Here is a 25091-nt window from a genome sequence, read left to right on the forward strand (position 1 = left end):
GTGCACATGCGCGTTGCGCGTGCGCTCGTGCGTCTGCCTGGCGGGTCGGGCTGCTGTCTCGGCGGCGCGGCGGCGGCGCTCTCTGGCTGAGTTGGCGGGGCTGCTGTCTCGGCGGCGCGGCGGCGGCGCTCTCTGGCTGAGTTGGCGGGGCTGCTGTCTCGGCGGCGCGGCGGCGGCGCTCTCTGGCTGAGTTGGCGGGGCTGCTGTCTCCGCGGCGCGGCGGCGGCGGTCTCTGGCTGAGTTGGCGGGGCTGCTGTCTCCGCGGCGCGGCGGCGCTCTCTGGCTGAGTTGGCGGGGCTGCTCTCATTAAGGCCGCGGCGCTAATTCCGGCGCAGGAGGACGCTCGCGAGGCTGATTAAGGCACGCCGAGACATTTATTGTTTTAACTCCGCTCACCTGTAGCTCGTTACCGCGCGTAGCGTTTCCCCCGTTAGCGGCTTCGCGGGGGACGGCGCGGTGGCGTGCTCTTCGCTGAAGAGGGGCACCGGCGGCTCCTCGGAGAGAGAGAGAGAGAGAGAGAGAGAGAGAGAGAGAGCGCACTCCCGCGCCCCGTTTATCCGCCCCGGGCGGTCCGGAGCCTCATTTCGGCCCCGGCCCGGGGGGCGGCGCCGCCCGTTCAGACGGAGCCCGTGACATCACGGCTGCGATGACGGGAAACGCGCGCGCTTTTGTTCCGCGCTGAGCGGATAATTAGGTGCTAGGGTCGGCCTCGTTTACGTACCTCGGGCCAAAACGCGGTCCCTGATTGGATCTGTGGCCGTTTCCGAGGCGATCTGGTATTATCGGTGAAGTGTAAAACAAAAACAAAAAAAAGGCACAAAAGGACGCGTTGATGTCCGGTCGTGATGGGACCCACAGAGCCTCCTTTAGAGGTGCACGAGGACGCGTTGTGGCCGGTCGTGATGGGACCCACAGAGCCTCCTTTAGAGGTGCACGAGGACGCGTCGTGGCCGGGTGTCGGCCAAGTGCCACCGCACAAAGCCACTGAATGGAAACGAGACTTCTGACGTCATTCAAATCGGCCACCTTCTTTTCCTAATAAGGAAATCGCGTTTCCTGACAGAACCCCCATAACCTGAGACCCACAACTTCTACATATTCCCTTTTTACCTTTCAGATGAGACTGTTTTAACAATTACAGTAACAATTGTGTATTTCACACGCACTATTAGAAATAGTTTCATTGTAAATAATTTCAATACTATGATTTGATTACATACGCAACTTAGCATCCTTGTCTTAACTGGTAGCTACTAGCTCCAAACAGTTACTGTTGAAGTCGGATAGGAAGCACTGTATCTAGCTAGCAAGCAACAATATCTGGCTACAGTACTGATTTCAATCCAGTTAAATTGGGTAACAGCTATAATTGCAATGGGTGAAGAAATGTTTGTGTAGCATAATTAATGTAGTGTCCAGGAAAGTGGAATCCCATAATATATGTGTGTATTACTGGGACACTGAGCCACATATAATACCAGGTAGGAAGGCAGCAGCGGATGGTCGTCAGACATTGTTTAGCTTTGTTGAGCTTGTTTAGGGTTCCTGTTCTCAGATTTCAGTGTGAGCAGCTGTCTTCGAGAACCGAGGATCGTGTAGCTTCGTATTTCTTTCTACATCCTCTTAATTCCTCCCTCCCTCCCTCCTCTCCTTCAGCTCTTCTATCCTTCCACTTTCCCCTTCCCTCCCTCCGTCTCTCCCTCGGAGCTCAGCTGTGGTCTGTGGGGATTCACCTCTAATAAGGTTCAGGCTATGGCCCCGCCTCTCTGAGCTTTGGTTCCTGCCCGTTTTGTCTCGGCGTAAGTGAGAGGCCAAAACAAACGCCTCCGTCTCCTCCGCTAATTATTTCTAATTTGGCATTTACTCAGCGGAGCATCAAGCTGTCAAAACAGCTGTTTGGTAATATTCAATATCCGCTTCTCTCGTTTCATATCACATTAAAAAGTTGAGCCCTGGAAAAGGGCGGGGGGGGGGGGGACCTTACGCCTCTACCCCCTCAGAAAGTCTCGGCAGAGTCGCCGGGGGGGCTGCCGATTCCCGCCGAAATCGCGAGTGAACCTCTGGGATGGGGCGCGGGTTTCGCCGGGGGGTGGGGGGTGGGGGTGTTGGGCGAGCCGAGCCGAGCCGACAGACGCGGCGCGGGGGATAAATCTATTACAGGTGGACAGAACATCCGACGGCATTTTACCCCCAACGCGATTTGAGCCTGAATAGAATCTGAGAAAGTTGGAAACCCATTATGTTTGATGCCGCCGCCGCCGCCGCCCGCGCAGCGGCCCTATCGGGGGCTGGGGAAAATGATATTATGCATCATGTAATGCAATTTTTCTGATTTGCGAATATTAGATTCTAATGGATTTGGGCACATTAGAGTAGATTTTTATCTCCACTATTTATCCCCCTCTGGTGTGAAATGTAATTTGCTAAGTACAATGTATTACTTTCTCCGGCTTTTTTTTTTATTTTATTTTTTTCCGTGACCTGCTGGTGAGAGGGGGGGGGGGGGGGGGGGGGGGGGGGGGGGGATCCTCGCAGAAATATGATTTCCATAATGTGTCTTAAGCAGTGTCACTGCCGTGTTCGCCACGAACGGAAAAAATAAAATCTCTGCCGCTCGCGTTTTTCCTTTTCCGATATCGGCTGCTGCACTAATGTGGAATCGCGGCCGTGGTGACGGAAGTTATGATTTGGAGAACGGTGAATACCGAGAGGCTGCTGTGTGTTTTATGCTTTGCCTGTGTGCGAGAGCGATGATCATTCTCATATCTGTAGCTGCTGTGGCAGGGAAGCCTATACTCTCATATGAAATGCACATAGATCTGCACAGAGATGTCACAATAGCGCTCTCTGACTCCTACTGAATAATGGTCTTTATTCTTCCGATGTTCTTAGCAACTCGGGCACGCTCAGTGGAGTAATATACAGGATGGAGGAGGAATCCATGATGTAACGTGTAGATTAAACTCAAGAAACGTCCTCCTACTCTGGCCTTACAGAAATTATTAACCATGAAGATATAGAAATTGATTTAGCTGGTGCAGTGAGTTTGCAGGCATTCTGTGAGTTTATCTGTGAGTTTGCAGCCATTCTGTTAGTTTGCTGCCACTCTGTTTTCACATTCTGTGAGATTGCAGGCATTCTGTGAGTTTGGAGACATTCTGTGAGATTGCAGGCATCCTGTGAGGGAAGTGAGTCTGTGATGTTAGTTCTGCACGTGCTCTTTGTGGGGGTATGGGTGATTTGTTGGCTGTGTTTTACCTGATGAAGCAGTGTGTGCAGAGTGTGCCCTGTAACTGATTATTACACTGAAGAACGGAGTGAGCGGTTTGTGTCAATGTCCTGGGCCCTCAGGCTGTAGTTTATTTTTAATGGCCACGTCCAGCCTAGAATTACATTCAGCTTCACACAAATGTGTACTCTGGGCTTCTCTTAATCCTGTCTGTTGATTATAAGTGTAGGGAGAACCGTATCGCTGCCTTGAGCTAATCATATTGCAAATGTGGTGGAAATCCTCAGGAATTTGAATTAGATCTGCGATTCAAAATCGCCGAACTTGGCGGGGGGGTGGGGGGTAGAAATGGGGAATTAATCTGCCCATCAAAAAAAAATGGTCTAATGTATTTTTGTTGAGCAAATGTATTCCCCCCCCCCCGAATTTGGAATTGCTAATGTGCCGCTCTTATACCATCTGCGTCTGTGCATGGAACACTGCACCTGAAGCTTGCGCTGTCCTGCGAGCCAGGGACGATTTTCACTGCGCTACACACCTGTGGACAATACGCCCGCCGTCTTCCGTGAGCATAAATATTTTTTTAGGGAGCGGCAAGCGCTTTCGTCGTCTTCCTCAGCGTCCCGCGGCAGGCGTGCCCACTCATTTTCTCCCGAGCCAGGTGACTTGATCTGCATTGAGTTACACAGCCGTCCTTAAGACAGCAGCCACCCCCCAATTCAGAGGTAAGCTTGAAGAGGAGCTACAGGAGAGCTAGCACCGTTCAGAGGGGAGGTGCATCTCTCATCGAATTCTGGTGTGATATTGGGAGGGAGGTACTGCTGCACTAACCAGAGCAGCTCCAAAACGCTGAGGTCACCGTCATTTAATAATTCCTACATTTTTAGCGTATAATGTGAAGTTACGTTGCAGGACTCAGACACAGCCATATACCTGCTCGCTGCTTGATGGATGTGGTCATAAACCCTGGTGCACCACTTTCTTCCCAAATTTTCTGTTTCTGGCCAAACTTCTGTCCTGCGTTTTTTTTTACAAAACACGACAGCGTACTTTTGTGTAACAACAGCTCGTAATTGCCATGTTGAAAGGGCAATACAAATATTGCTATGAAAACAATACGGTAATTACGTGGGTGTCGGTGGACGTCAGAAATGACACGGTGTGAAATGTGACTGAATAATTACCAGGTAGCTGCTACTGTAGATGGCTGTTTTCCGTGTTAAAATTGGTACTTGACATGGCAGAACAATCACACTTAATGGTGTCCCACAATGCATCTCTTTAGCGGCGTGCGGCGCCGGTTATTTGATCCTTCGCCGGCTGTTTTGCTCTTGCGCGGCATTGTGGGACAAATACGGCTGATTCGCGAAACGACGACGCTGATGGCGAAAGAAAAGAAGGAGGAGGGAAAAAAAAAAAAGGAAAAAAGTTAGCGCGAGCGCTTAGCGCGCTCTGATTAGGGGGACCTGTTCCTGATTAGACCGTGTTTACGCTCTCCGAGATGTTCTCAAATTGCCGCAAATCAGCCGGAAACGGGGGCCCGGCGGAGCCAGATCTCCATAATTAGGAGGATTAGAAGGGGGCGGGTTAACCCTCGCCACGCAATCATGCAATTTCGAAGGCGAGGAAGGAGCCGGAGCCGCCGCCGCCGCCAGCGCTAATGTCAAGTAGGATCTTGATTGGGTACGGGGGGCGGCCGGCGCCGGACCGCGGGGCGAAGGGCGCGCGCTGCCGGGCGGGCTCGTCCCGGGCGAGCCTCCTCCCGTACCGTAACCACGGCAGCCTCGCTTGGCCTCGGAGCGTGACTGAGAGCGTGTGGCGCGAGATGCGTGCGCCTACACGACGGAAATGATGGCTATTTACATCGTTCGATTTGTAAACACTGTCATCCGGGGGGAAGTACAGGAAGTGCATTTTCCACTTATACAGCTGGGTGGTTTTATAAGTGTTGCTATTCAATTTGAGGTATTGCTTTCAGGATATTTCTGCTTGCGTGTGTACACACGCATACGCACACACACACGCATACGCACGCACACACACACGCACACATGCTCTGTTCATAAGCCCCATTTGTTGTACTTTCCTTGCTGACCTGACAAGTACGCCAGAGAAGCATACAACGGTGAACAGTCTTGGTATTGGCATAGTATGCTTGTGTCATATTGTATGTCCAATTGAATAAGATGGTAACATCGTTTCCTTGACGTACCGTATTGAAGATCCCCGCCAGTGTTACTTGCACAGTCCTGTGCGGAAGGAGAGAATCTGTCTGCTTCTGTCTTTGTCCACACTAATCTCATCTCAGTCTCGTCATCCGCAGACGGGAGAACGGCTGTGGAGCTGTTGTTTTCATCATACATCATCTCTCTCTCCCTCTCTCTCTCTCTCTCTCTCTCTCTCTGTCTCTCTCTCTCTCTGTCTCTCTCCCTCTCTCTCTCTCTCTCTCTCTCTCTCTGTCTCTCTCTCTCTCTGTCTCTCTCCCTCTCTCTCTCTCTCTCTCTGTCTCTCTCTCTCTCTCTCTCTCTGTGTCTCTCTCTCTCTCCCTCTCTCTTTGTTCTCCCTCAGCTTGTGTCGGCTTCCATTTCTCCCCCTGCCAGTTCCGCCTTTCACCTCAGAAATCAAAGCGTTTAACGGAAAGCAGGGGTGTCGTTCCCAGTGTTCCGAGCCGGTTCCCAAACACAGCGCCGGTGCGCGCCTCCCTCCCCCGATCAGAAACGGAAGGGCGAACTCGGCCCAAGGGTGCTCCACCATCTCCTGAGCGGTCCTTCACCTTAAACCCTGGAAAAGAACAGAAGCAGAACTTTCCCCTCCCAGAGTCTTTGCGAAGGCTCTGTCAGAAAAGGAAACTGCACCTGGCATGTGCGGACTCTGAGGACAGGCCCGTGACTGACAGGCGTCACAGCCCTGACAGCTGCGATGGGGTCTGTACAGGTTTTCGGGGTGGGAGGGGGCGGCTCGTTGGCGGATTGGAACGGTGATGTGGCGTGCGGAGCGCGAAGCGAGCCGTTCCCCCTCGGGCGACGCGGTCCATGATCGAGGCTTTTCTTTGGGCACACGCCAGGATCATGGGACACTTTTTTCGCTCTACCCCAAACGCTGACAGACACAACTATACGCCATTACATCCACACCGGCGGCTTATTTTATTACAGTTCACTTTTCTGATTCAATCAGTGAGCGGTGCACCCCGGCGCACCCCCCCCCTCCCCCCCCCCCCCCCCCCCCCCCCCCCCAGCCATTTCCTCTGACTACCCCGCTGGCGGAATCCAAACAGCCGCAGCCAAAAAAGCCCTGGCAACCGATTGGGCGGAGGGAGTCGAGGGGCGGGGCGGGGCGGCAGAGCTGAAATATGGTGGTTTGTGGGGACGAGTGTGCATCGTGAAGCTTCGCTGGCATTCAGACTCTCTGTCGGAGGTCGGGATCGTCTTAGTCTTTCAGTGCTGAGGGACGCGTGGAACCCCAGGGCCTACCAGGTCTGAGGAGGGAATGCTCATGCACAGGCCACAGATGGAGAACTTGAAAGGCTGTAGTCTTGGTTGTAGAAGATGTGCAGCCATCCATAGGGCATTGCATAGAGGACTTTGAGCACTTTGCATTTAGCAACGGAACTGCCAGAACTTAGATAGAACTCATAAGTTACAGCCTGCTAAAACGACAGTTACTTTTAAATTGATTTTAAAGATATGCCAACTACTTTTTAATTGATTTTAAAGATACGCCAACGTGACAGCACAATTTAATTAAAACGTTAAGGTCAACGCACTGACCTCACATTAGTGTAGCTCTTACAAAACATCGCGTGTCACCAGAATGTCGCAGGCAAGACTTACCATGGGAAATATAAATATATGGGCTCCTTCATACTAATAATAATGATGCAGAATAAATAACCCTGAATGACAATAGAAATGGTCACTTTTGACTGTTTTTACTATGTGGCAATTAAAGCAACTTACGCAGACACCAGGCGCATGTGTTTTGTCCTTACGCATTTATCCTGCATTATTAGCATTTAGTGCACATATCAACATTTTCTTTCATTACACTTTTCTCCTTGTCATTTTTTCCATTTGCCATTAGACTTCTGCCTGGCGAGACTGTCACTCCATCGCTAATGTCTCCAGCATGTAGCCGTCGTTCGTACCGTTCTGTTAGCATCTTAATTGCCCTCCCATAGATGAAATTAGTTTTTGTTGTGCCAAATACGGGGGGGGGGGGGGGACAAAGTGCTCTCTGTCATAGATAATCTCTCTGTACGTGACCATGGCTGTTAGTATCATAGTGCCGGGGAAACGGACGCATTCTGTGTCCGACTTTGAATGGATTCCGCAGCTTAAATCTGACAGCTGCCCACGCGTTGTCACTTTCATACGGGAGCGGCGTCTGAACTGCAGTGAGTAAATACGTGTGTTTGCAGTCAGGAGACAAAGCTTTCCATGGGAAGATGTAGTCTACAGGGTGGCTGACTCTAACTATATGCATACCAAACCCCCACCCCCCCACCCCCACCCCCCTCGCGGGGACGGTGCGGTCTCCGTTCTGCCACCTTCTGACCTGTCATATCGTTTCTATCCGTTACCTGCTCTGTTTTCCCTCTGCCTGAATAAAGCAAAAAAGAAAAAGAAAAACAAACGAAAGAAAGAAAAACACAGAAAGAAGCTGCGGCTTTCTCAGGCGGCTGCCCGAAGATGAAAAAGGTAAAAAAAAAAAAAAAGGTGTCACGTGCACCTGAGGTATTCGCAAGCAAGTTTGGTGGTTCGGGCGCGGCCTTCCTCTATTCGCTGTGCTTTTAGGGCGCGCCATAAGCTGGTGGTTCGAGCTTTTGCGCAGACTGTGAAATCAATAGGCTAAGTGTTTGGGCTACTGTTTCTGGAATCGCTTCAATTCTCTCTTCGGTTTTCTCCTGTCTGTTTCATTTTTTTTTTTACCCTTTGAGCACGGTTAATTTATGTACCCTCTATGACTCGGTGATACTCTTTAATGGGCGGACATGGGGGGGGGCAGATGCTGGTTCTCTGAAAGAGTGGATCGTGTCGGCCAAGCCTGACCTGCCCGGTTCACGTTAGGGTTGCGTGTCAGCGTAAACAGGTACGCAAAATGTCAGTAATTACCGCGATCGTTAAAAACAAAGCACTCGACGCCTACCTGCTCCCTTAATTGCTGATAAGGAAGTAGACAGGCGGGCACATTAAATTGGCATTGCACCTTTTTTTGTTTGAGATAATTGGGGTGTTAAAGATACATATCTAAGGAACAAAGAAATTTGGCGACTCTCTCTTTTCTAGCGGCAGGTTATACTCTTTAAAAGCGCATGGCGTTACATGGAAGCTTGGTGTTAAAGTCTGTGGTTTCGGATGCTAAGAGACGCTGCTTTACTATTAAACAATACGGGCCTTTCAATAGCTCCAGAAAATACACAGCTTTGGATTACGATGCGGTCTCTGAGAATTTTACATTAAGAGTTGACCTTGAATAAGGACAGCGCTGAATGTGTAGCCGTTGTAATAACGACACTAAAAGTTGTGTACTGTGTAGTGCTTCTCAGAAGAGAACAGGCGTGTTTGTTTATTCTCTTGTCTCCGCGCTCTCCGCGGCTGTTCAGCCAATATAAATAAAGACAGACTGATGAGCTTCGGGTAGTCGGGTCGTAATTTCCTTTTCTTGCGGACTCCTTTTCCTCCTGTTGTGCGCTTTCATCTTTCATTACATTCCACGGGCAGTCTCTGCTGTCATACGGCGAAATAGGTCTGCGTTTAAAATGTAGATTAAGAAATAAGCATTCTGGAGAAGTCTTGTCTTCTGTTTATTAAATGTGACAGCAAATTTGTGGGAATTAATTGGTGGGTAGTTGGCTTCTTTGTCGAGACACTTTTGAAGACAGGTTGTGGGAGCACTCAACTTAAGGGCAGCCTGGAGTCCAGACAGAAGATCAGCCAAGAGCAGGTTTCAGCATTTTTCTCATTGTCACTGATCGAGGGGATCAGCTCAGAGTCACTAATCAAAGGGATCTGCTGGTAGTCAGTCAGTGAGCATAATTGGCTCAGTCGCTGATCTAGGGGATCAGTCGTAGTCTTTGAGTCCCTGATTGAGGTTTTCAGAGATCAGCTCAGGGTCGCCGGTCAAGGCAGATCAGCTCAGAATCACAGAACAGCTCGGGGTCTTATCAAAGAGATCAGTTAAAAAGCTGCTCATATGAAGAGTGACTCTGCCTCCTGGATTTCCCCTCAGTCAGGAAGCTTGGCGAGTCAGTTGGTCCGGTGCCTGTGCTCGGATCTCTCTCACTGTCCCCCATGTCACTCTGCCCTGGTGTGACGTGCCCAGCTAGTGGCATGTGCAGACCTCTGTTCTGAACTCTGTTCGGTACTGTTGATGCAGCTCTTTGTTATCTGCTTATTATCCAATACCTGGTGGCCCGCACGATCAATAGATATTGTCCAGTTGCATTCAGATCAACGGCCTGCCCTGCTCTGCTGATATATGAAGTCAGCTGACAGAACGCTTTGTCAGGAACCTCTGCTTCACCATTTGGCCCTTAGAAACTTCAAGGTGATAAAACACAGAGAGCAGGGACCGGGCGGTAGCCGTTTGCGGTGTGTGTGTGTGTGTGTGTCTGCGTGTGTGTGTGTGTGTGTGTGTGTCTGCGTGTGTGTGTGTGTGTGTGTGTGTCTGTCTGCATGTGTGTGTGTGTGTGTGTGTGTGTGTGTGTGTGTGTCTGCGTGTGTGTGTGTGTGTGTGTGTTGATATCTTCGATAATAATTACCAAATCAAATAAATATATTTAAATGTTGGATAAGTGAGGTGTTTTGAAACAAGTGCCTCAACACGGACATTAAACAATGGCAGTTAGCGGTTATGACTGCTGAATTCAGAAAACAACACACATTTCACTCGGTCCTCCCTTCCCCGTCAGCTCTAAAGAGAAGGTCTCGTTTTATAACTTGAACTACGGTTGCCTCTGACCTTTTCTGTGTAAATTCATGGTCTAGTGCACTTGCTTATCTGTGTCACTTCACTCTGAGTAGACGTCACATTCGAGAGATACTGTGCTTAACCTCACAGATGTGCCTAGTCAAATAGGCCTTCTGTTTGAAGAGGGTGAGAGAGTGTTGTTTCCCTTGTGCGTGCGTGTTTTTTTTCTCTCTTTTGGAACATGAGGAGGTGAACGTTAATGAGTAAAGCATGAGTGATTGCACGAGACTCCATAATGCCCTATATTTGCATGCGTGGATAAGGGCCTTGGCCTTTTGATGACTTTATAAATTCTGCTGGAGTTTTTGAGGGGAGAGAAAAAATGGGCAGTGGCCTCATGATGAGGTCAGCCAGAATATACCGCTTTCTAACAACGTAATGTTGTATAGACCATTAACAATCATAACATACTGTCAGTCTCTTACATATGCCGAATTCTAAAAACTATCAGAAGGACCTTGGGATGTAACCCCAGGATGTACGCACATGCAGGCGTGTGCATGTCTGTTTCACGCACGCACTGGGGCTTCTTAAGTGATTATTGACCCCGGCCTTCTTCCTGAGGGTGCAGTGACGTAATTAAGTCTAGTGCATCTCCTGGGACAGACGCTCTCAGTGGCCTGGGAGTTCTCCTGGTAGTCTCGCTAAGCCCTGTTTACACCCCAGGGAGCAGTCCACACTGCCCAGCCAGTGCGTCGGGTGAGGTCCTTATATACAGGCCTCCATGTGAGCAGGTGACCTGTTATACTGCAGTATACTGCATTTCCCTTCACCATGAAGACATTTATTATACTGCAGTGTACTACATTTCCCACACTGCATTTCCCTTCACCATGAAGACATTTATTATACTGCAGTGTACTACATTTCCCACACTGCATTTCCCTTCACCATGAAGACATTTATTATACTGCAGTGTACTACATTTCCCATACTGCATTTCCCTACACCATGCAGATGTATATTATTCTCCCTATACTGTACTACATCTCCCTTTACTCTGTAAACATTTGTTATACTGCAGTATACTACATTTCCCTTTACTCTGTAGTCATTTGTTATACTGCAGTATACTACATTTCCCTTTACTATGTGACATTTTTTTAATACTGTCATTAAACCTAAATCATCAGCTCCTCCTCCTCCTTTCTGTCTCTGTTTTTGCTCGTTCTTTTCTCTCTTCCATCCTTCCCCGTCTCTCCCCCCTCTGTGTTTTTTTTAATTAGCCGCGTCTCTGCGTGCCAGTATAGCAGCTCTGCATTAATGACTTCAGCCCTTTAATTAGGTGCTGAGGTGAGTGCGGGTGCAGGCAGTGGCAGAGTCACTCCTCCCCTGCGACAGGAGCTGTGGGCGGGGAGTGTGGGCCGGCTGTGTGCATTTCAAACCGTCCTCTTTGTGTATCCTGAACACTAAATACATTGCATGGCAAATTGGGTCTTCACCCAGTAAGTGCAATCTAAATGGATATATATATATATATATTTTTTTTTTTAAACAAACAAAAAAAAATTTTCTTTAATGCAAGGGGGTTTAGCACCTCTCTGATGCAGTACCATATACCTGTGTGTATGGGGGGAAAGATAGCTGACATACTGCCATCTAGTGGCCGTGCAGACATTACTCTCCTTTTCCACATGTTGGAATTAGAAAGCGGGTGTAACGGTCAGTCCCAGTCCCGTGGATCCCTGGCCTTAGTCTGTCGCCCGTGACTCAGTCCCTCCTCTCGACCTCAGAAACTCCTCCTTCCATCTCTCTTCCACTCTTGTTTTGCTGGCAGAGCGGTTTTCCACCGAAGGGACCTGCAGATCTTTGGCCAGATAGGAGGATCGTCTTCATCAGTGTTCTCCAAATGGTCTCTGATCCTCCCATTAGCAGAGCTAGGCAGGGAGGGAGGAAGGGCCACAAATTAAACCTGCGCGTGTTGATACAGACAGGCTTGTTTTTAATTGCCGTGCTCTGCTGGGAAAAATTGATTGATGATGCCTGGCGCTCAGAGACAGTATGCTAGTGACCTCACTTCCTGTGGAGAGTAGAACACCAGGGGGCTCCTAGCGAAGCGCATTGACTGCGCTGGAGAGGAGGACAGTGAGATCACCCAATTCGGCATCACCGCCTCTCTTCTCAGCATGCGGTCACTTTGGAGGGAACGACTGAAGGTTCTGGGAAAGGAAAAAAGGTTACTCAGCCTGGGGAACACTGGGATTCGCATGTACACACAAACACACATACACGAACATGCACACTCACAAACACACACGCTCACAAACATGCACACACACAAACACACACACGCTCACAAACATGCACATGCACACACACACACACAGACACAACTCACACTCGCACCACACACACACACACACTCATGCACACACAAACGGCTTTATCTGCTGTGTCTAATTACTACTTCTGTTTCGGGGTGAAGAGAGATTTTCATTAACAAGCGCAGTCTAGAGGGCTTATTGGAGTAATTTGTGTAAAAGATAACTGCAATATCTCCTCACACACACTTTTCTTATCTTAATAATATAGCTCTTGTTGTTGATGTGAGTGGATGTTTTACCCGGTTTGAGATTTTGTTCCTGACTGTGATAATTTGTGTGTGTGTGTGTTTCTCTATAAACTCAACTTCTATGACACACTTTGATACTCAGATTGAGAAATATTACCTGTTAAGTTCGGTGTAGACCCACCAGGCATTGATTAAACTTGCCTTCAAAGCCAAAATATCCCTAGTTGATCTTGAGAATATGTAATCGAGTACAGTGCCGTGTTAGTGGACGTTCTGAATTGTAATTGCTCCGAAAACCTGAATAAGCTGTTACCAGCCTTGATCACCAGTGCTTAGCGCAGAGAAGCGCTGGAGTTGTCCATCTGGTTAATCTGTAGAATCTGCGTTGTGGCCCATTGGATGTGAATGAAAGCGTTCCCCCCGTCCCCTGTCTCCTTAGACATGAGCTCTAAGTGCCCGTTGGACCCCGTGCCTGGGCGTCAACACCAGGCACGTGTGGAGACACAGTGTACCCAGGTCTCTCTGCGTATCAGAACGGGAGGTGTGCGATGGCGGTGTGTGTGTTACTCATTTGAACGTGTTTTATTGCAGTTGGAAGTCAGTTAAAACATAGCCTTCGCATTAATTGTGTTTAAATAAAAGTAATGTTCGATAAGGCACATAAAACCCTCCAGTGCCCGTAATTAGACTTTTCTCCGTGCATGGAGCGCTTTTATGCGTCTAAATCACCGGGAAGTAACCTCAAAGCGCTGATTAAGCAATCGGGCCGAAGTCACGTGATTCGCCCGAGCGATAAGGAAGCGGTCATTATTGCTTTTCGGATACAATAACGCGAAGCACGCCCCACAGAGTGCTTCGCTGTTTTCATCGACGGCATTGACTGTTAATGTTCCAGGAGGGAAATACACAACTCCTATCCATTCTGAATGATCAAATGGGCACCCCCTCGCCCTTCCCCCCCCCCCCCCCCCCCCCCTTCCCCAGGGGGAAAAAAAAAAAAATCACTGTTTCTGCTCCTGTGACATCACAGTAGGGGTGTGAGAGTGTCGAGCTGTACGTTCCGCTTTCTCGTGAAAGAAATAAAGTTTCAGATGCGTTCATCTCACCCTCTTAGTCAGCGACGGACAAGCTGGTTAATGAAGTTTTTTTTTTCTCCTGTGTGTGTAAACAGGAGATTATTCGCGATCCATTATGCGAAATGAACAATCATTAAAATGCTCCCGCTCACCCTGGCGCTACAGTGAAAATAATACTGATTTACAGTGTGACCATTAACTTAATTGATTCTGTGTAATTACCAGTCTCGGGGCCGGTCGCGTGAATTTAAATCCTCGGCCCTGAGAGCGGAGCGCGCTGGCTAGCCGCCGCGCGGCTCTGGGAGCGGGGAGCGTTTGCTTTGGGCTGCCGGTCGAGAGGGGAGGCCGGGAAGCAGGAAGCCACTCGACTGTTTGTTCTGAGGCCAGTGAGCTGGGGCCCGAGAGTTACTGCGTAAAGGACAGTCTGCAGGTGTTAAATCTTTCCTGATAAAACGGTCGGGGCCTGTGGTTTATTGCGGTTGGACTGTGACCTAGAGCAACCTGGATGCGTCTCTGTGTGTGACCTCAGTCGTGGGAGGGGCTTAGCGCGTGCGTCACGCTCACTGTCCGTCACTGCTGTGTCGTTCAGTCTTTGTTACACGTCACATGATCCGTCACGTGATCCTCACGTCCGCTGTCATGCCCTTCGTCTTTAAGCGCGATTGCGACTTATTCCCAGGTTTGGACGTGCGAGTGACCATCGCTGCATCATCGTCTGTGACGGTAGTCACAGTCGCCGACCTCGTTCTCTGGCAGCACGGTCGATTCAGGGTCAGCGTCTGCATTGGCCGCCGAGAAACTTCTCAGCTTCGCGAGAAAAGGTCTGAGTTTGAGTGGAGCTCACCTTCAGACGGATAAACATTGCGCGTTCATCACATTCTCCGTGTGTCTGGAGAGGTGGAGAGTGAAGCGCCAGCGTGTTTTTTTTGCGCGGATGCGCGGGGAGGGGCGGAGCGCGGGAGCCCGTTAGCCTGCAGGCCTCAGGCGCAGACATCTGTTTTGTAATGACAGTTAATTAGCCGCTGTCTGGCGCAATCAGCAGCAGTCGGCTCTAATAAGCTGGGATTGTGCGCCACTGGAAGAGGGGCGCTGTTCATACGCGAAAAAGCGCCCCGGCGGGAGCAGGCGCCGCCCCTGACAGGAGCGCTCCGCGCGCGACCTCTGATCGCTCGTTCCCGCGCTCGCCGCTCCGCTTCCTGGTTCGCCCTGCCCGGCTCCTCCCCCCCTCTAGTCCCCCCCCGCTCGCCCATTTACGACGACGTTCGCATAGCGAAAGCTTTTGGTTCAGAGGAGGGCATTGGCTGAGGTTAATCAAAGTTAAAATTCTGCACTAATGTTAGGAAGTCTCTTTGTTTCTCACTCAGAGAAATGCTAATGCTTAGCGTGCCAGCTCGTGTAGTAGGCACAGGGGGCCTCTGGGTGCTCTGGGCTAATTTTGAATCTGAGCGTGCGGTCAAGGTCGCAGCCGCTGGTTGTGAAGGGCGAGGCGGCTCTCCGGGTCCGGCACACTGAAGCTGCGCACGTGCACGCACACGGTCCTGTACATGCACGTGCACATGCATAAAAAACACGCCCGCACGCCCACACGGCACACACCGCTTGTTTATGACCGTCCCGTCCTGATCATCGCTCTCGATTCCTCCCAGACAGGCCGTCCCCTGGGAACCCAAACCCCCCCTCCCCTGCCCCGTGTGTCAGTGCCATTATCCGGGGGAGGAGGAATGAAGATTGCTGGTTGATGAGCGCTTACGGAGAGAGCCGCCATTTGGACCCGACCGCGCCGCCGCCGCCGCGCCTCGTTGCAGTGATTCTGTTTCCCCTCTCCGACAAACGAATGGAAACCTGCTCTAATTACGGCGCATAATCCCCTTATTAGCCGTGAGTTATGCGCCCTCGGCCCCCTGCCCCGCACCGCGCGCCGCCGGACCCCGTCGCCGGGCGCAGCGCGAGCCTCGCCGACGGTTGCCATGTGACAGTTGCCAGGGGTTCGGTAAGCAGATTTGCACGGTCGCTAATGAAGGATTTCGCGGACAGGGGAGGCCGGCGGAGCGGTTTTGGCCGCGGTGTGTCTCCGCGGCGACGTAGGCCACAGCTCTGCCCTGGCGACGGGCTTCTCTAACGCCGCTCGGAGGCTCGGGCCGTCCCTGGAGGACCGGCTGTGTTTGGGTCACATTGGAGCATGCGTGCCATGTTCCTGAAGCGGTCCTCTTAACACTGTACATCCAGCTTAAATGCAGATTACATTACCTTTCAGAATTTAGCACGTGCTGTTTTTCAGAGCTATTTTACAGAGATTCTTACATATACTACACAGCATGTAGTTGTAGTATAATGGGTAAGGAACAGGGTTTATAACCTGAAGGTCACAAGTTAAATTCCTTGCTTCAGCATATATCCAGCTGTATAAATGGATGCTATGTAAATACTATTCAGAATGTTTCGTAAGCCGCACTGGATAAGAGCATCTTCTGAATGCCTGTACTGTAATGTACATGCAGTCCTTTTATGCAGCTGGATATTTTACTGAAGCAGTTCAGGTTAAGCAGCATGTCTGAGCTCCAGCTGGGAATCAAACCCCCAACCTTTGAATTCCACTCCAGTTCCCAAACCGCCGTGCTGCACACTGCCACCCCCATAGATCGTTGCTGATTGTTGTTTCAAAGTCACTCTGGATAGATTACACCGGTAATGATAACAAATAGCTTGTATTAGAACAACAGGGCTAGCATCAGCGCGGCGTGCTCTGGGAGCGTTGCATCCTGGGAGCCATAACGAGTGCGGGCCTCCGTCTCCGTTTGCCTCATTACATATTCCAGCCGCTCCGCGTTTGCTGTAATTGAAATTTCTGCAATAACTCATAGGTTGCATTCGACGCAGCCGCTGTCCGCATCGATTTTTCCCTCCTTTTTCTTTTGCGCGCATGATCGATGCGCGTTTGAGGCGTTTATGTGAAGAGCGCTGTCTAAAAAAAAAAAAAAGACGGCAGTATTAATACGGAGGCATAGACAATGGCACACAGTGTTCCTTCCAAACCGCCCTATTGTGTGTCGGTAATGAAACAGAATGATCGCTACGTGCCACGTCCTGACTGCGAAGGTGTAGCGTTCCGTGTTCTTCAGCCGCCTTTGTTGGGGATGGAAGGCGAGGACACGGAAAAAGCAGATCGTTTTACTCCGTCAAATCACAGCGAACAAAAAAACTACTGTAACCCATGATTGGTGATCCATGATTTTCATGTTCGTGCGGGTTCTGTGTTTGTGTGTGCTGCCACACTGATATAGACACGTGCGGAGAGACCTGAAGGAACATGACAAGGTTTGGGTTCGTCGAGACGGCGTCTCTGTTGTCTTCTCACATGCCCTCACCCGTTGCCCTGTGCGGAAGGCTTCATTCTCTCCCTGTGATTGGTGGAGATTAAGGTAGCATCTCCACCAGGCTCCTCCCACCCTACTTCAAGGTACACCAGCTACCCTCCTCCCATGCACATGGTCTCTTGTCGGAAATTCAGCTTCAAAGACCAAATCTGACTAGATTCCAGACCTGAGGAGTAGAAGCCCACCTCTGACTCACCCCGGGATGTGGAAATATCCCTCGCCAGGATTTTTTCTCCCTCTCTGATGTGCAGTGGTGCACACGTGTGACTGATCAAAAGCGTGTAAAGGTTTTCCATATTGCTATTTTTTTTTTCTTCCTTTGTACAGACTCAAGATTCCTGGCACTGTTTCAGTGCTGTTAATGGGAGGCATTGATTGGTCATCATCAACTTTGTTGACTTCACAGTGGCCGTTATCATCATCATCATCCTCCTCATCATTGTCTTGAATGGAGACGCACTCATAACATAGCTACCTTACCTGCTGGAATAAGAAGATTATTTTATTGGAATGACTCCATCTGTACTTGTTGCTCTGGGTGGCTCCTGACCGCTACTCTCAACAGGCATAGACCGTGAGTCATGGAAAACAGACCTAGACTGTGACAGTCCCATTTGTGTGATGCCCACTGCCTTCCTGCTCATGTGCACCATTGTTATTGTCTACGGAGTAGCTTTTAGCCAACTGGCTGTCCTTGTTCGTATTGGAGGCCCACAGTATTCACATTGAACATGCAGAGCGAGGCTCGCGGATCGCTGATGAGTTTCGCGTTCCTCACTCCATCATCTCCGTCGGCGACGGCGGCCTCCTCGGCCGTCACGGACGAGCCGCCCTTGGCCGGCCCGCGTTCCCCCCCCCCCCCAAAAACTCGGTTAGCCTTAAAGCCGGCGGCCATTTCTGACCGCCGCAACCCCCGCGTCTCGGCTCCTTAATGAAAGCCATTCGGGAGATAAAACGCTTTCGAGGGACGCGATAGCGAGGGGCCTGACTTTGAGCGAAGCCGTCTCATTTCCTCCGTTTTCTCAGGGAGGAAAAAATGTCGTTTCGTTCGCTATCTGGCCCGAAAAGGAAAGAGAAAAGTGGAAAAACAGGAGGCGGCAGATAAAGTGGGAGAGTCAGAGAGCCGTGGCGGATGAGGCGGAGGAGTGCGCGTTGCGTACCTCTCTGCTTTGGCCGCGTGGAGCGGCTGTAGAAGATGGCTCTGCTCGCTCCGGCGCGTAGTCCGTTCCCCCTGGTCGCTGGTCGAAGAACGAGCGCGCCGCCATCTGCTAGGCCCTCGGACACGGCGCCGCGCTGTTTCATTAGCCGATGAATATTCAGCACGTTAGCAGGTCGCCTCTGACAGGGGTGTGAAAGTGGCACCAGGGCCGTAGGATCAGGGCCAGAGGCTGTCCAGAGACCGTAGGGCTGCTTTCCTTTCAGCCGTCCTTTATCCTCTATAGCCCCGGCCTCCCAGCATAAGTCTGCAGTAGTGTAATGCATTAGCCTAGCATTTATATTTTACTATGTGAAAAATAGACATTCACCTGGATACATACGTAGCTAAATGTGTGTAATTAATGTGCGTGTGTATCCTGTGTTGAGTTTTTGGTGCAGCGGTAGCGCCGTGTCTGGGTTAGCCAGCGTCTGCGTCGTGTGTGTACGGCGCACAGCCCCGTGTTTACGGATGAGCAAGGTGTGTGAGCACGGCTCTCGCACACACAAGTACACACACACACATGCGCGCGCGCGCAGGAGTTCACCTCCTCTCGGCCTTGCTGACTAATTGGATCAGAGCTGTGCTGAGCCTTGCAGTTTGCGGGGAGTGGGAGAGAGCCGCCCCGCTAACCGCGGCGCAATAAATCACTCGAGACCACTGACCCGCAGCTTCTGTCTCCTCAAATGGGCCGAGCGGACCCGCGGCGTCGGCCCGATAATGAACCGCACTGCAGATACCGAGCCCGTCAGGCGGGCAGCGCCACCCTGCTGACGTACCGCCCCGCGCTGATCACAAACCAAACAACCCACCCCGCGAACCACAATGTCCCTCCCCACCCCATGAACCACAATGCCCCCCCCCACCCCGTGAACCACAATGTCCCCCCCCTGCTAATATACCACCCTGCATTGATAACAAACCAAGCAAACTCCAGTGATAGTAGACCCCCCCACCACATGAACCACAATGTCCCCCCCCCCCGCTAATGCACCACCCTGCATTGATAACAAACCAAGCAAACTCCAGTGATAGTAGACCCTCCCACCACATGAGCCACAGTGTCTCTCATGCTAATGAACCACACTGTGTTGATAATGTACCGTATGGACGTGCATCACCACCCTGTGGAAATGCTGGGCCACGGTTAAACTGAGCCAGATAGCCTCTGAAAACAACACACCACCTTACTGTGATAACAAACCAAACCGCTAATAATGAGCTGCTGATGAACCACACCACACTGCGCTGATAATGTACCAGACGGGCTTGCGTACCCGCCCTGATAGTGAACTAAACATCAGGGAAACTGAGCCAAGTAGACTGGTCGCGTCTCTCTGGAAGTACACCGCCCAGCAGCAGTAACAAACCAAACGGGCTAGCTTTAGCACCCTGCTAACGAAGCAGACGGAGTCGACTGCAGCCCTGACAATGAATCGCGCTGTTGTGATAATGAGCGAGATGGAGCAGCCACGCCGACCTTACTGAAATGCTCCACCGGCATAATGGACCAGACATGATGGTGTCACCACTCATAATGGCCTGAAGACACAAGCCTTGCACATATAATTTGATTAGCTTGTAGGTGTCGTGAAATAATTTGGCGCCGTAACCCGACTGTTAGAATTGGCTGCGTAGTTGTGTACAAAAGTACACTGCACACCATCTGGTGGTCATTTCATATATTATATTTACACTTGCATTAAAGCACCAGTAGTTTTTTGTGCCATTTAGTAATTTTTACTAGCAGTTTTATTTTGTATAACTTAAATGAGCTTACCCATGGCCATGCCTGCTAGGGTTATTCATGTTAATAAAATATTTATCCAGCAATTTAGTCAGCAAGCTTTATCTGGTGTTTTGTTCATTTAGGAGTGTGGTGACTGGCTAACATTTGGGTGGAGTTACTGCAATGTTTCTCTTCTGTTCAGGCACACAGCTACACCAATGGCACAAATCTGGCTGGTGTCTTCCAGACGCGTTTCCTTTTGTGAAGATTCGTAGAGAAATGCTGCCTAGGAAGGCCCTGTGTGGATGTATTGTCCTTTAATTTGTGCACGGCTTGGGTCCGACTGATCCATATATAAATTGCACGCAAAGCTACAGCATCCAAGCTTTCCTGAAAGCACTGCTTCATTATCAAGAGAAATCCAGTATGTATGTATGTAGAGTATGTGGGGAGAATATCATTTAAAAAAAGCTGAAAAGTTACTATTTCTCTTTAAAATGTACAATTTGCTGAAGAATCTAATGGGAGTTGTAACTATGGGAGGTAGCGAGCTGTTTATACACGTATTCGTACACGTAGTCTTTTCAAACCGGTCTCGCTCCAAATTCTGTTGCGTAAGCCAGCCCATGTCTGTTTACGGTATTTATTCTGTGATGACTGACTGTTGCAATGTGACCTGTGTGTGTGTGTGTGTGTGTGTGTGTGTGTGTGTGTGTGTGATTTTAATAGCAAATGAGTGTGAATAGTTGTTCTCGACATACGCAAGCTGTTATTTTGTCCTGTCAGGCAGCCTTGATAATATTATGTTATTTTATTTTTATTTTTGACTGCATTGAGGCCTTCATTTTTGTTTTTGTTGAAATGAAAGTTTAACTGACAAATCTGTCTCTCGCCCCGGTAAGTTCATTTTTGTTTTCAAGGATTTTAGGATTTTATTTTAGGATTTATTTTCTATTAACAATAGAACAGCCAAGGCCATCATTTTGACAGAATTCAGTTTTAAAATTTCAATTATTCAGCCAACATGAAAGATGTGGCAGGCGGTTGATGACTTTTAAGAATTGTATTTTCTAAGACTCTATGCTGCTTAGAAAGCAAGACTGTAAACATCTAAATGAAACTGTTGCAACCACGTCCTAATTTTAAAAATTCTAAAATAGCAGCGATGAAATCCATGTTAAATTCCTTTTAATCACTTTCGTGCATTTTTTATTATATGAAATGTGAACACACCTTTTTGGAAGTGTCTACCATGTTTACTGTATCTGCCTATTTTAATCTTCATCACCAGTTGATTTTTTTCCTTGTACACTCAGGTGCTTTGATTGCAGTCTCTTTTATTATTTAGCATAAACTCATCACTCGTCAGGCCTAGCCAATGAAATCCATTCTTATATTAAAGCCTCATCCAGTTTCATCCAGTTTTATGGCGAAAGGCACTGCGGTCGATGACAGAGAAACGTATTATGAACGACAGAACTCGGTTTCGCCTGTTACAGGGCTCAGAGTGCTCTACAGCAGAGACGGTAAGGATGGTCACAGAAATTATCTGTGATAAGAGCACGCTGTAAAAACACAGTCAATGGTGATTTAATCCATTACTGACTTTCATTATACTTTCGGAATATTTAAGTACTGTATTCGCAGTGCCGCGCGCACTCTACTCAAGCTACCTTTTGATACTGGTTTGAAAATCATGTAACGTTTGATTTTTTAATATTACTGACTGTGTTCCAAGTCAAAAATGGTTCAGCATAAATCACTTTTTGTTGTTCAGGCATTTGAAAGGACGTTCTAGATAAAAGCAACTTTCACAATATGTTTGAGGGTTCCTATTTAAAATCAGTAGTTTCATTCACCGTTATTATGTCTCACTTGCATAAATCTCACTGTGACATCTGAATAAAATCAAGGCTGTCAAAGTCTCTGGAAATCAAAGTCTCATTACAGGTCACCGGTGCAACACACATGGTCTGAAACTCGTATTTCTTCCTGGGCAAAGGCGTGTTGCGTTAAGATCTGTTGATCCTGGAATGTTGTGGACCAATGAGCACGGACTTCGTGTCAACTTCTCAAATATTTTTACTGGGGTCAGGGTTGAGCGAGATTATTTTGGATTTGGGGGGGGCACTACGCACATCAGTGGCAATGCAGTTTTATTACCTTCCTATTTGCACCTTAGCCCCCAAGCGTGCTTGGTTTTCTTCTTCTTTAAAAAAAAAAAGTCCGGAACCTTTGAAACAGCTGTGTTTAAGGTTCTGAAAACTCGGAACATCTGTTGAACCGTTTACGACGGGCACCAAAGGCTTGAATTGATTCTGTCATCGTACCTTTTTTTTTCTAGCTGTACGTTTGCATTATTTTCTATCCGGGCGAGAGCGGTTGGTAGCCAGTGAACGCTGAAATCTGATTGGTTCCAGGACCGGGCGGCTGTTTCCTGGTTTGGCCCCGCGCCGCCCTGAGTCGGCCCAGTCCTCAGCCGCGCGGTGCCGCTCCCGGTTCTGTTCCACAGCAGCTCCGCGGAGTTAGCCAGCGAGCGCCCCGTTCTCATTTCCATACCCGACGGGCCTTCGCTTCAAAAAAAAAAGCGGTTTGAAGATGTTTACCACCACGCTCACATTCAACTTTATTACCCCAAAGAGATGGAGAACAAAAGCAACACAGAAAAGGCTGGAATATAAAATGTTTCAGGAAATCGGGATATTGTTATGACTGCGATTGTGCCAGAGAAATATGTTTTCAGGTTATTGGACTCAAGTTTGATTTAGCCAAACTGCAGTTGGATGTGGAATTTCTGTGTTTGGAACAAGAGAAGTGTCACGCATACCTGCAGATAGGCTGGTTGTGCCAGTGTGCTGATTTGCATCCGTGAGAAGATTAGAATGCATTCAGATCATTGGCTAAGCTACTTCAGCTTGTGTGAAGAAAATAAATTCTCATTTTTTGTTACGACTTATCTCAACATTCAGCCCTGGTCCGTATGTTCAGCGCAATGAACGCCTCGCAAGCTGAGTGGATCTCCCCGTCAGCTGATAATTCATTTATTTCACTGTTTCACATCAAAATAGTGGTTTAGGGTGGTCTTTTGCCTGCTAGTCTTGCTCATGCCTTTTTAATTTCATTTCCTCATGGGTGTTTTATGTAGTGAATTAGGGAAAAAAAGCCCCTTTCTGGAGCTAGGGCCGCCTCCACCTGTGTATATTAAGCCTGGCTCCTTCCTGTCTGCGTGCTGTTTTGTTTTCTTGTTGTTGGCTTAGCCGCGTTTCTCTCTAGATCGTCTGACCATCTGTAAACACAGTGTACAGGAAACTGTTGGCAGGCTGACAGATGCTAAGCTGCATTCTGAGCATTGTCAGAATGCTGCTGTTGCTGGATTGTGCTTTTTTTGCCTTTCTTTGGGCTCCACAGAGAGATTGAGCAAGCCAGGGCATTTCAGTTAAACGCCTTCCCTGTGGATGCAACACCCCGGACGTTGCTTTGACGTTGCCCTGACGTTGCCCTGACGTTGCCCTGACGTTGTCTTTCAGGTTCATCCAGGAGATCGAGCTGAACATGGGTCCCGGCCAGGCCAAGCAGTGCCAGCTGCGGTCCTTCCTCACCTACTACATCAACGACCTCTTCCTCAACCAGGTCCGCACCGAGATCAACAAGGAGATCGAGGGCGTCACCAAGGTGTCCGACCCCCTCAAGATCCTGGCCAGCGCCGACACCATGAAGGTGCTGGGGGTGCAGCGCCCCCTGCTGCAGGTACGGTGCGCCGCAGGGCCGCTCGCCCGCCGATACCGCCGCCGCCCCCTCGCCACCGCGGGGCACATCTCCCGCCAACTTAGCGTGCTCGTTCCTTTTGTTCTGCCGTCTATACGCTTGTCTGTGAAAGACCCCAGGGCTGATTCCCTCGCCTCCCCGGCCTTTTATGTGTGTGCTGCCGATGCGCTGTGTTTGGGTGGGTGTGTGTGTGTGTGTGTGTGTGTGTGTGTGTGTGTGTGTGCGCGTATGCGTGTGCGCGTGAGCGTGTGTGTGTGTGTCTCTCTCTCTCTGTGTCTCTGCGTGTGTCTGTGTATGTGTGTGTATGTTTTTGTGTGTGTGTGTTTTTGTGTGTGTGTGTGTGTGTGTCTGGGTGTGTGTGTCTCTCTCTGTGTCTCTGCGTGTGTCTGTGTATGTGTGTGTATGTTTTGTGTGTGTGTGTGTGTGTGTGTGTGTGTGTGTGTGCGCGCGTGTTTATGTATGTGTGTATGTTTTTGTGTGTGTGTGTGTGTGTGTGTTTGTGTGTGTGTATGTTTTTGTGTGTATGTGTGTATGTATGTGTGTGTATGTTTTGTGTGTGTGTGTGTGTGTGTCAGCGGGAGAACACTTCCCTTCCACACGCTGCCAGGTCCTTGCAGTTGCAGTTTGCTGGAGTTCGCTGCTGTTTGTTTACGATTATGGCTTCCCCTTAATGAGGACTGCGGCATCTTGCTAATTACCCTGCGGGGCCCAATGAGCAACTCTTCAGATAGCGGGAGCTTCATAAAACGGCTCTTTGTTTGGGCTTTTTTCTCTGTTAATTACCTACAACAAAGAGGCTCAGGTTCCTCTGTCTCTCTGTCTCTGTCACTCCGATTCAGGGCCTGGTGTGTTACTGTGTCTGTGACTCTGTGTCTGTGATTCAGGGCCTGGTGTGTTACTGTGTCTGTGACTCAGGGCCTGGTGTGTTACTGTGTCTGTGACTCTGTGTCTGTGATTCAGGGCCTGGTGTGTTACTGTCTCTCTGTCTCAGATTCAGGGCCTGGTACAGTGTGGACTGTAGAACAATCGGATTTAATCCTTTTAACAGACCATGTTGTAATTTTTTACAGTGTTCAAACAGCAGACTGGGAATGTGTAGAGACACACACAAAAACACACACACACACACACGCACGCACACACAGTCACTCTGCTCATTGATCAGGGTGAATCGCACCATTTCAGCCCTTCCACTGTCTAACATACAGCAGCCCCTAACGCCACAGCTGAGAGCTGCAT

At 49.4% G+C, this 25091-nt stretch overlaps 1 protein-coding gene across 2 annotated transcripts in view; it reads left to right on the plus strand.

The window, feature by feature from the left end:
* Positions 1-25091, plus strand: part of exoc4 (exocyst complex component 4) — a 149897-nt gene that overhangs the window by 73016 nt on the left and 51790 nt on the right. For both annotated transcript variants that reach the window (XR_004766012.1, XM_035424698.1), the window contains exon 11: positions 23615-23834. Coding sequence is in view for 1 of the 2 variants with exons in the window: in XM_035424698.1 (XP_035280589.1) it covers positions 23615-23834 (220 nt within the window). In the remaining variant the exon portion in view is untranslated. The remainder of the gene's footprint in view (positions 1-23614; positions 23835-25091) is intronic.

Source organism: Anguilla anguilla, chromosome 7 (assembly GCF_013347855.1).
Source record: "Anguilla anguilla isolate fAngAng1 chromosome 7, fAngAng1.pri, whole genome shotgun sequence".
In the NCBI taxonomy this organism is placed as follows: Eukaryota; Metazoa; Chordata; class Actinopteri; order Anguilliformes; family Anguillidae; genus Anguilla; species Anguilla anguilla.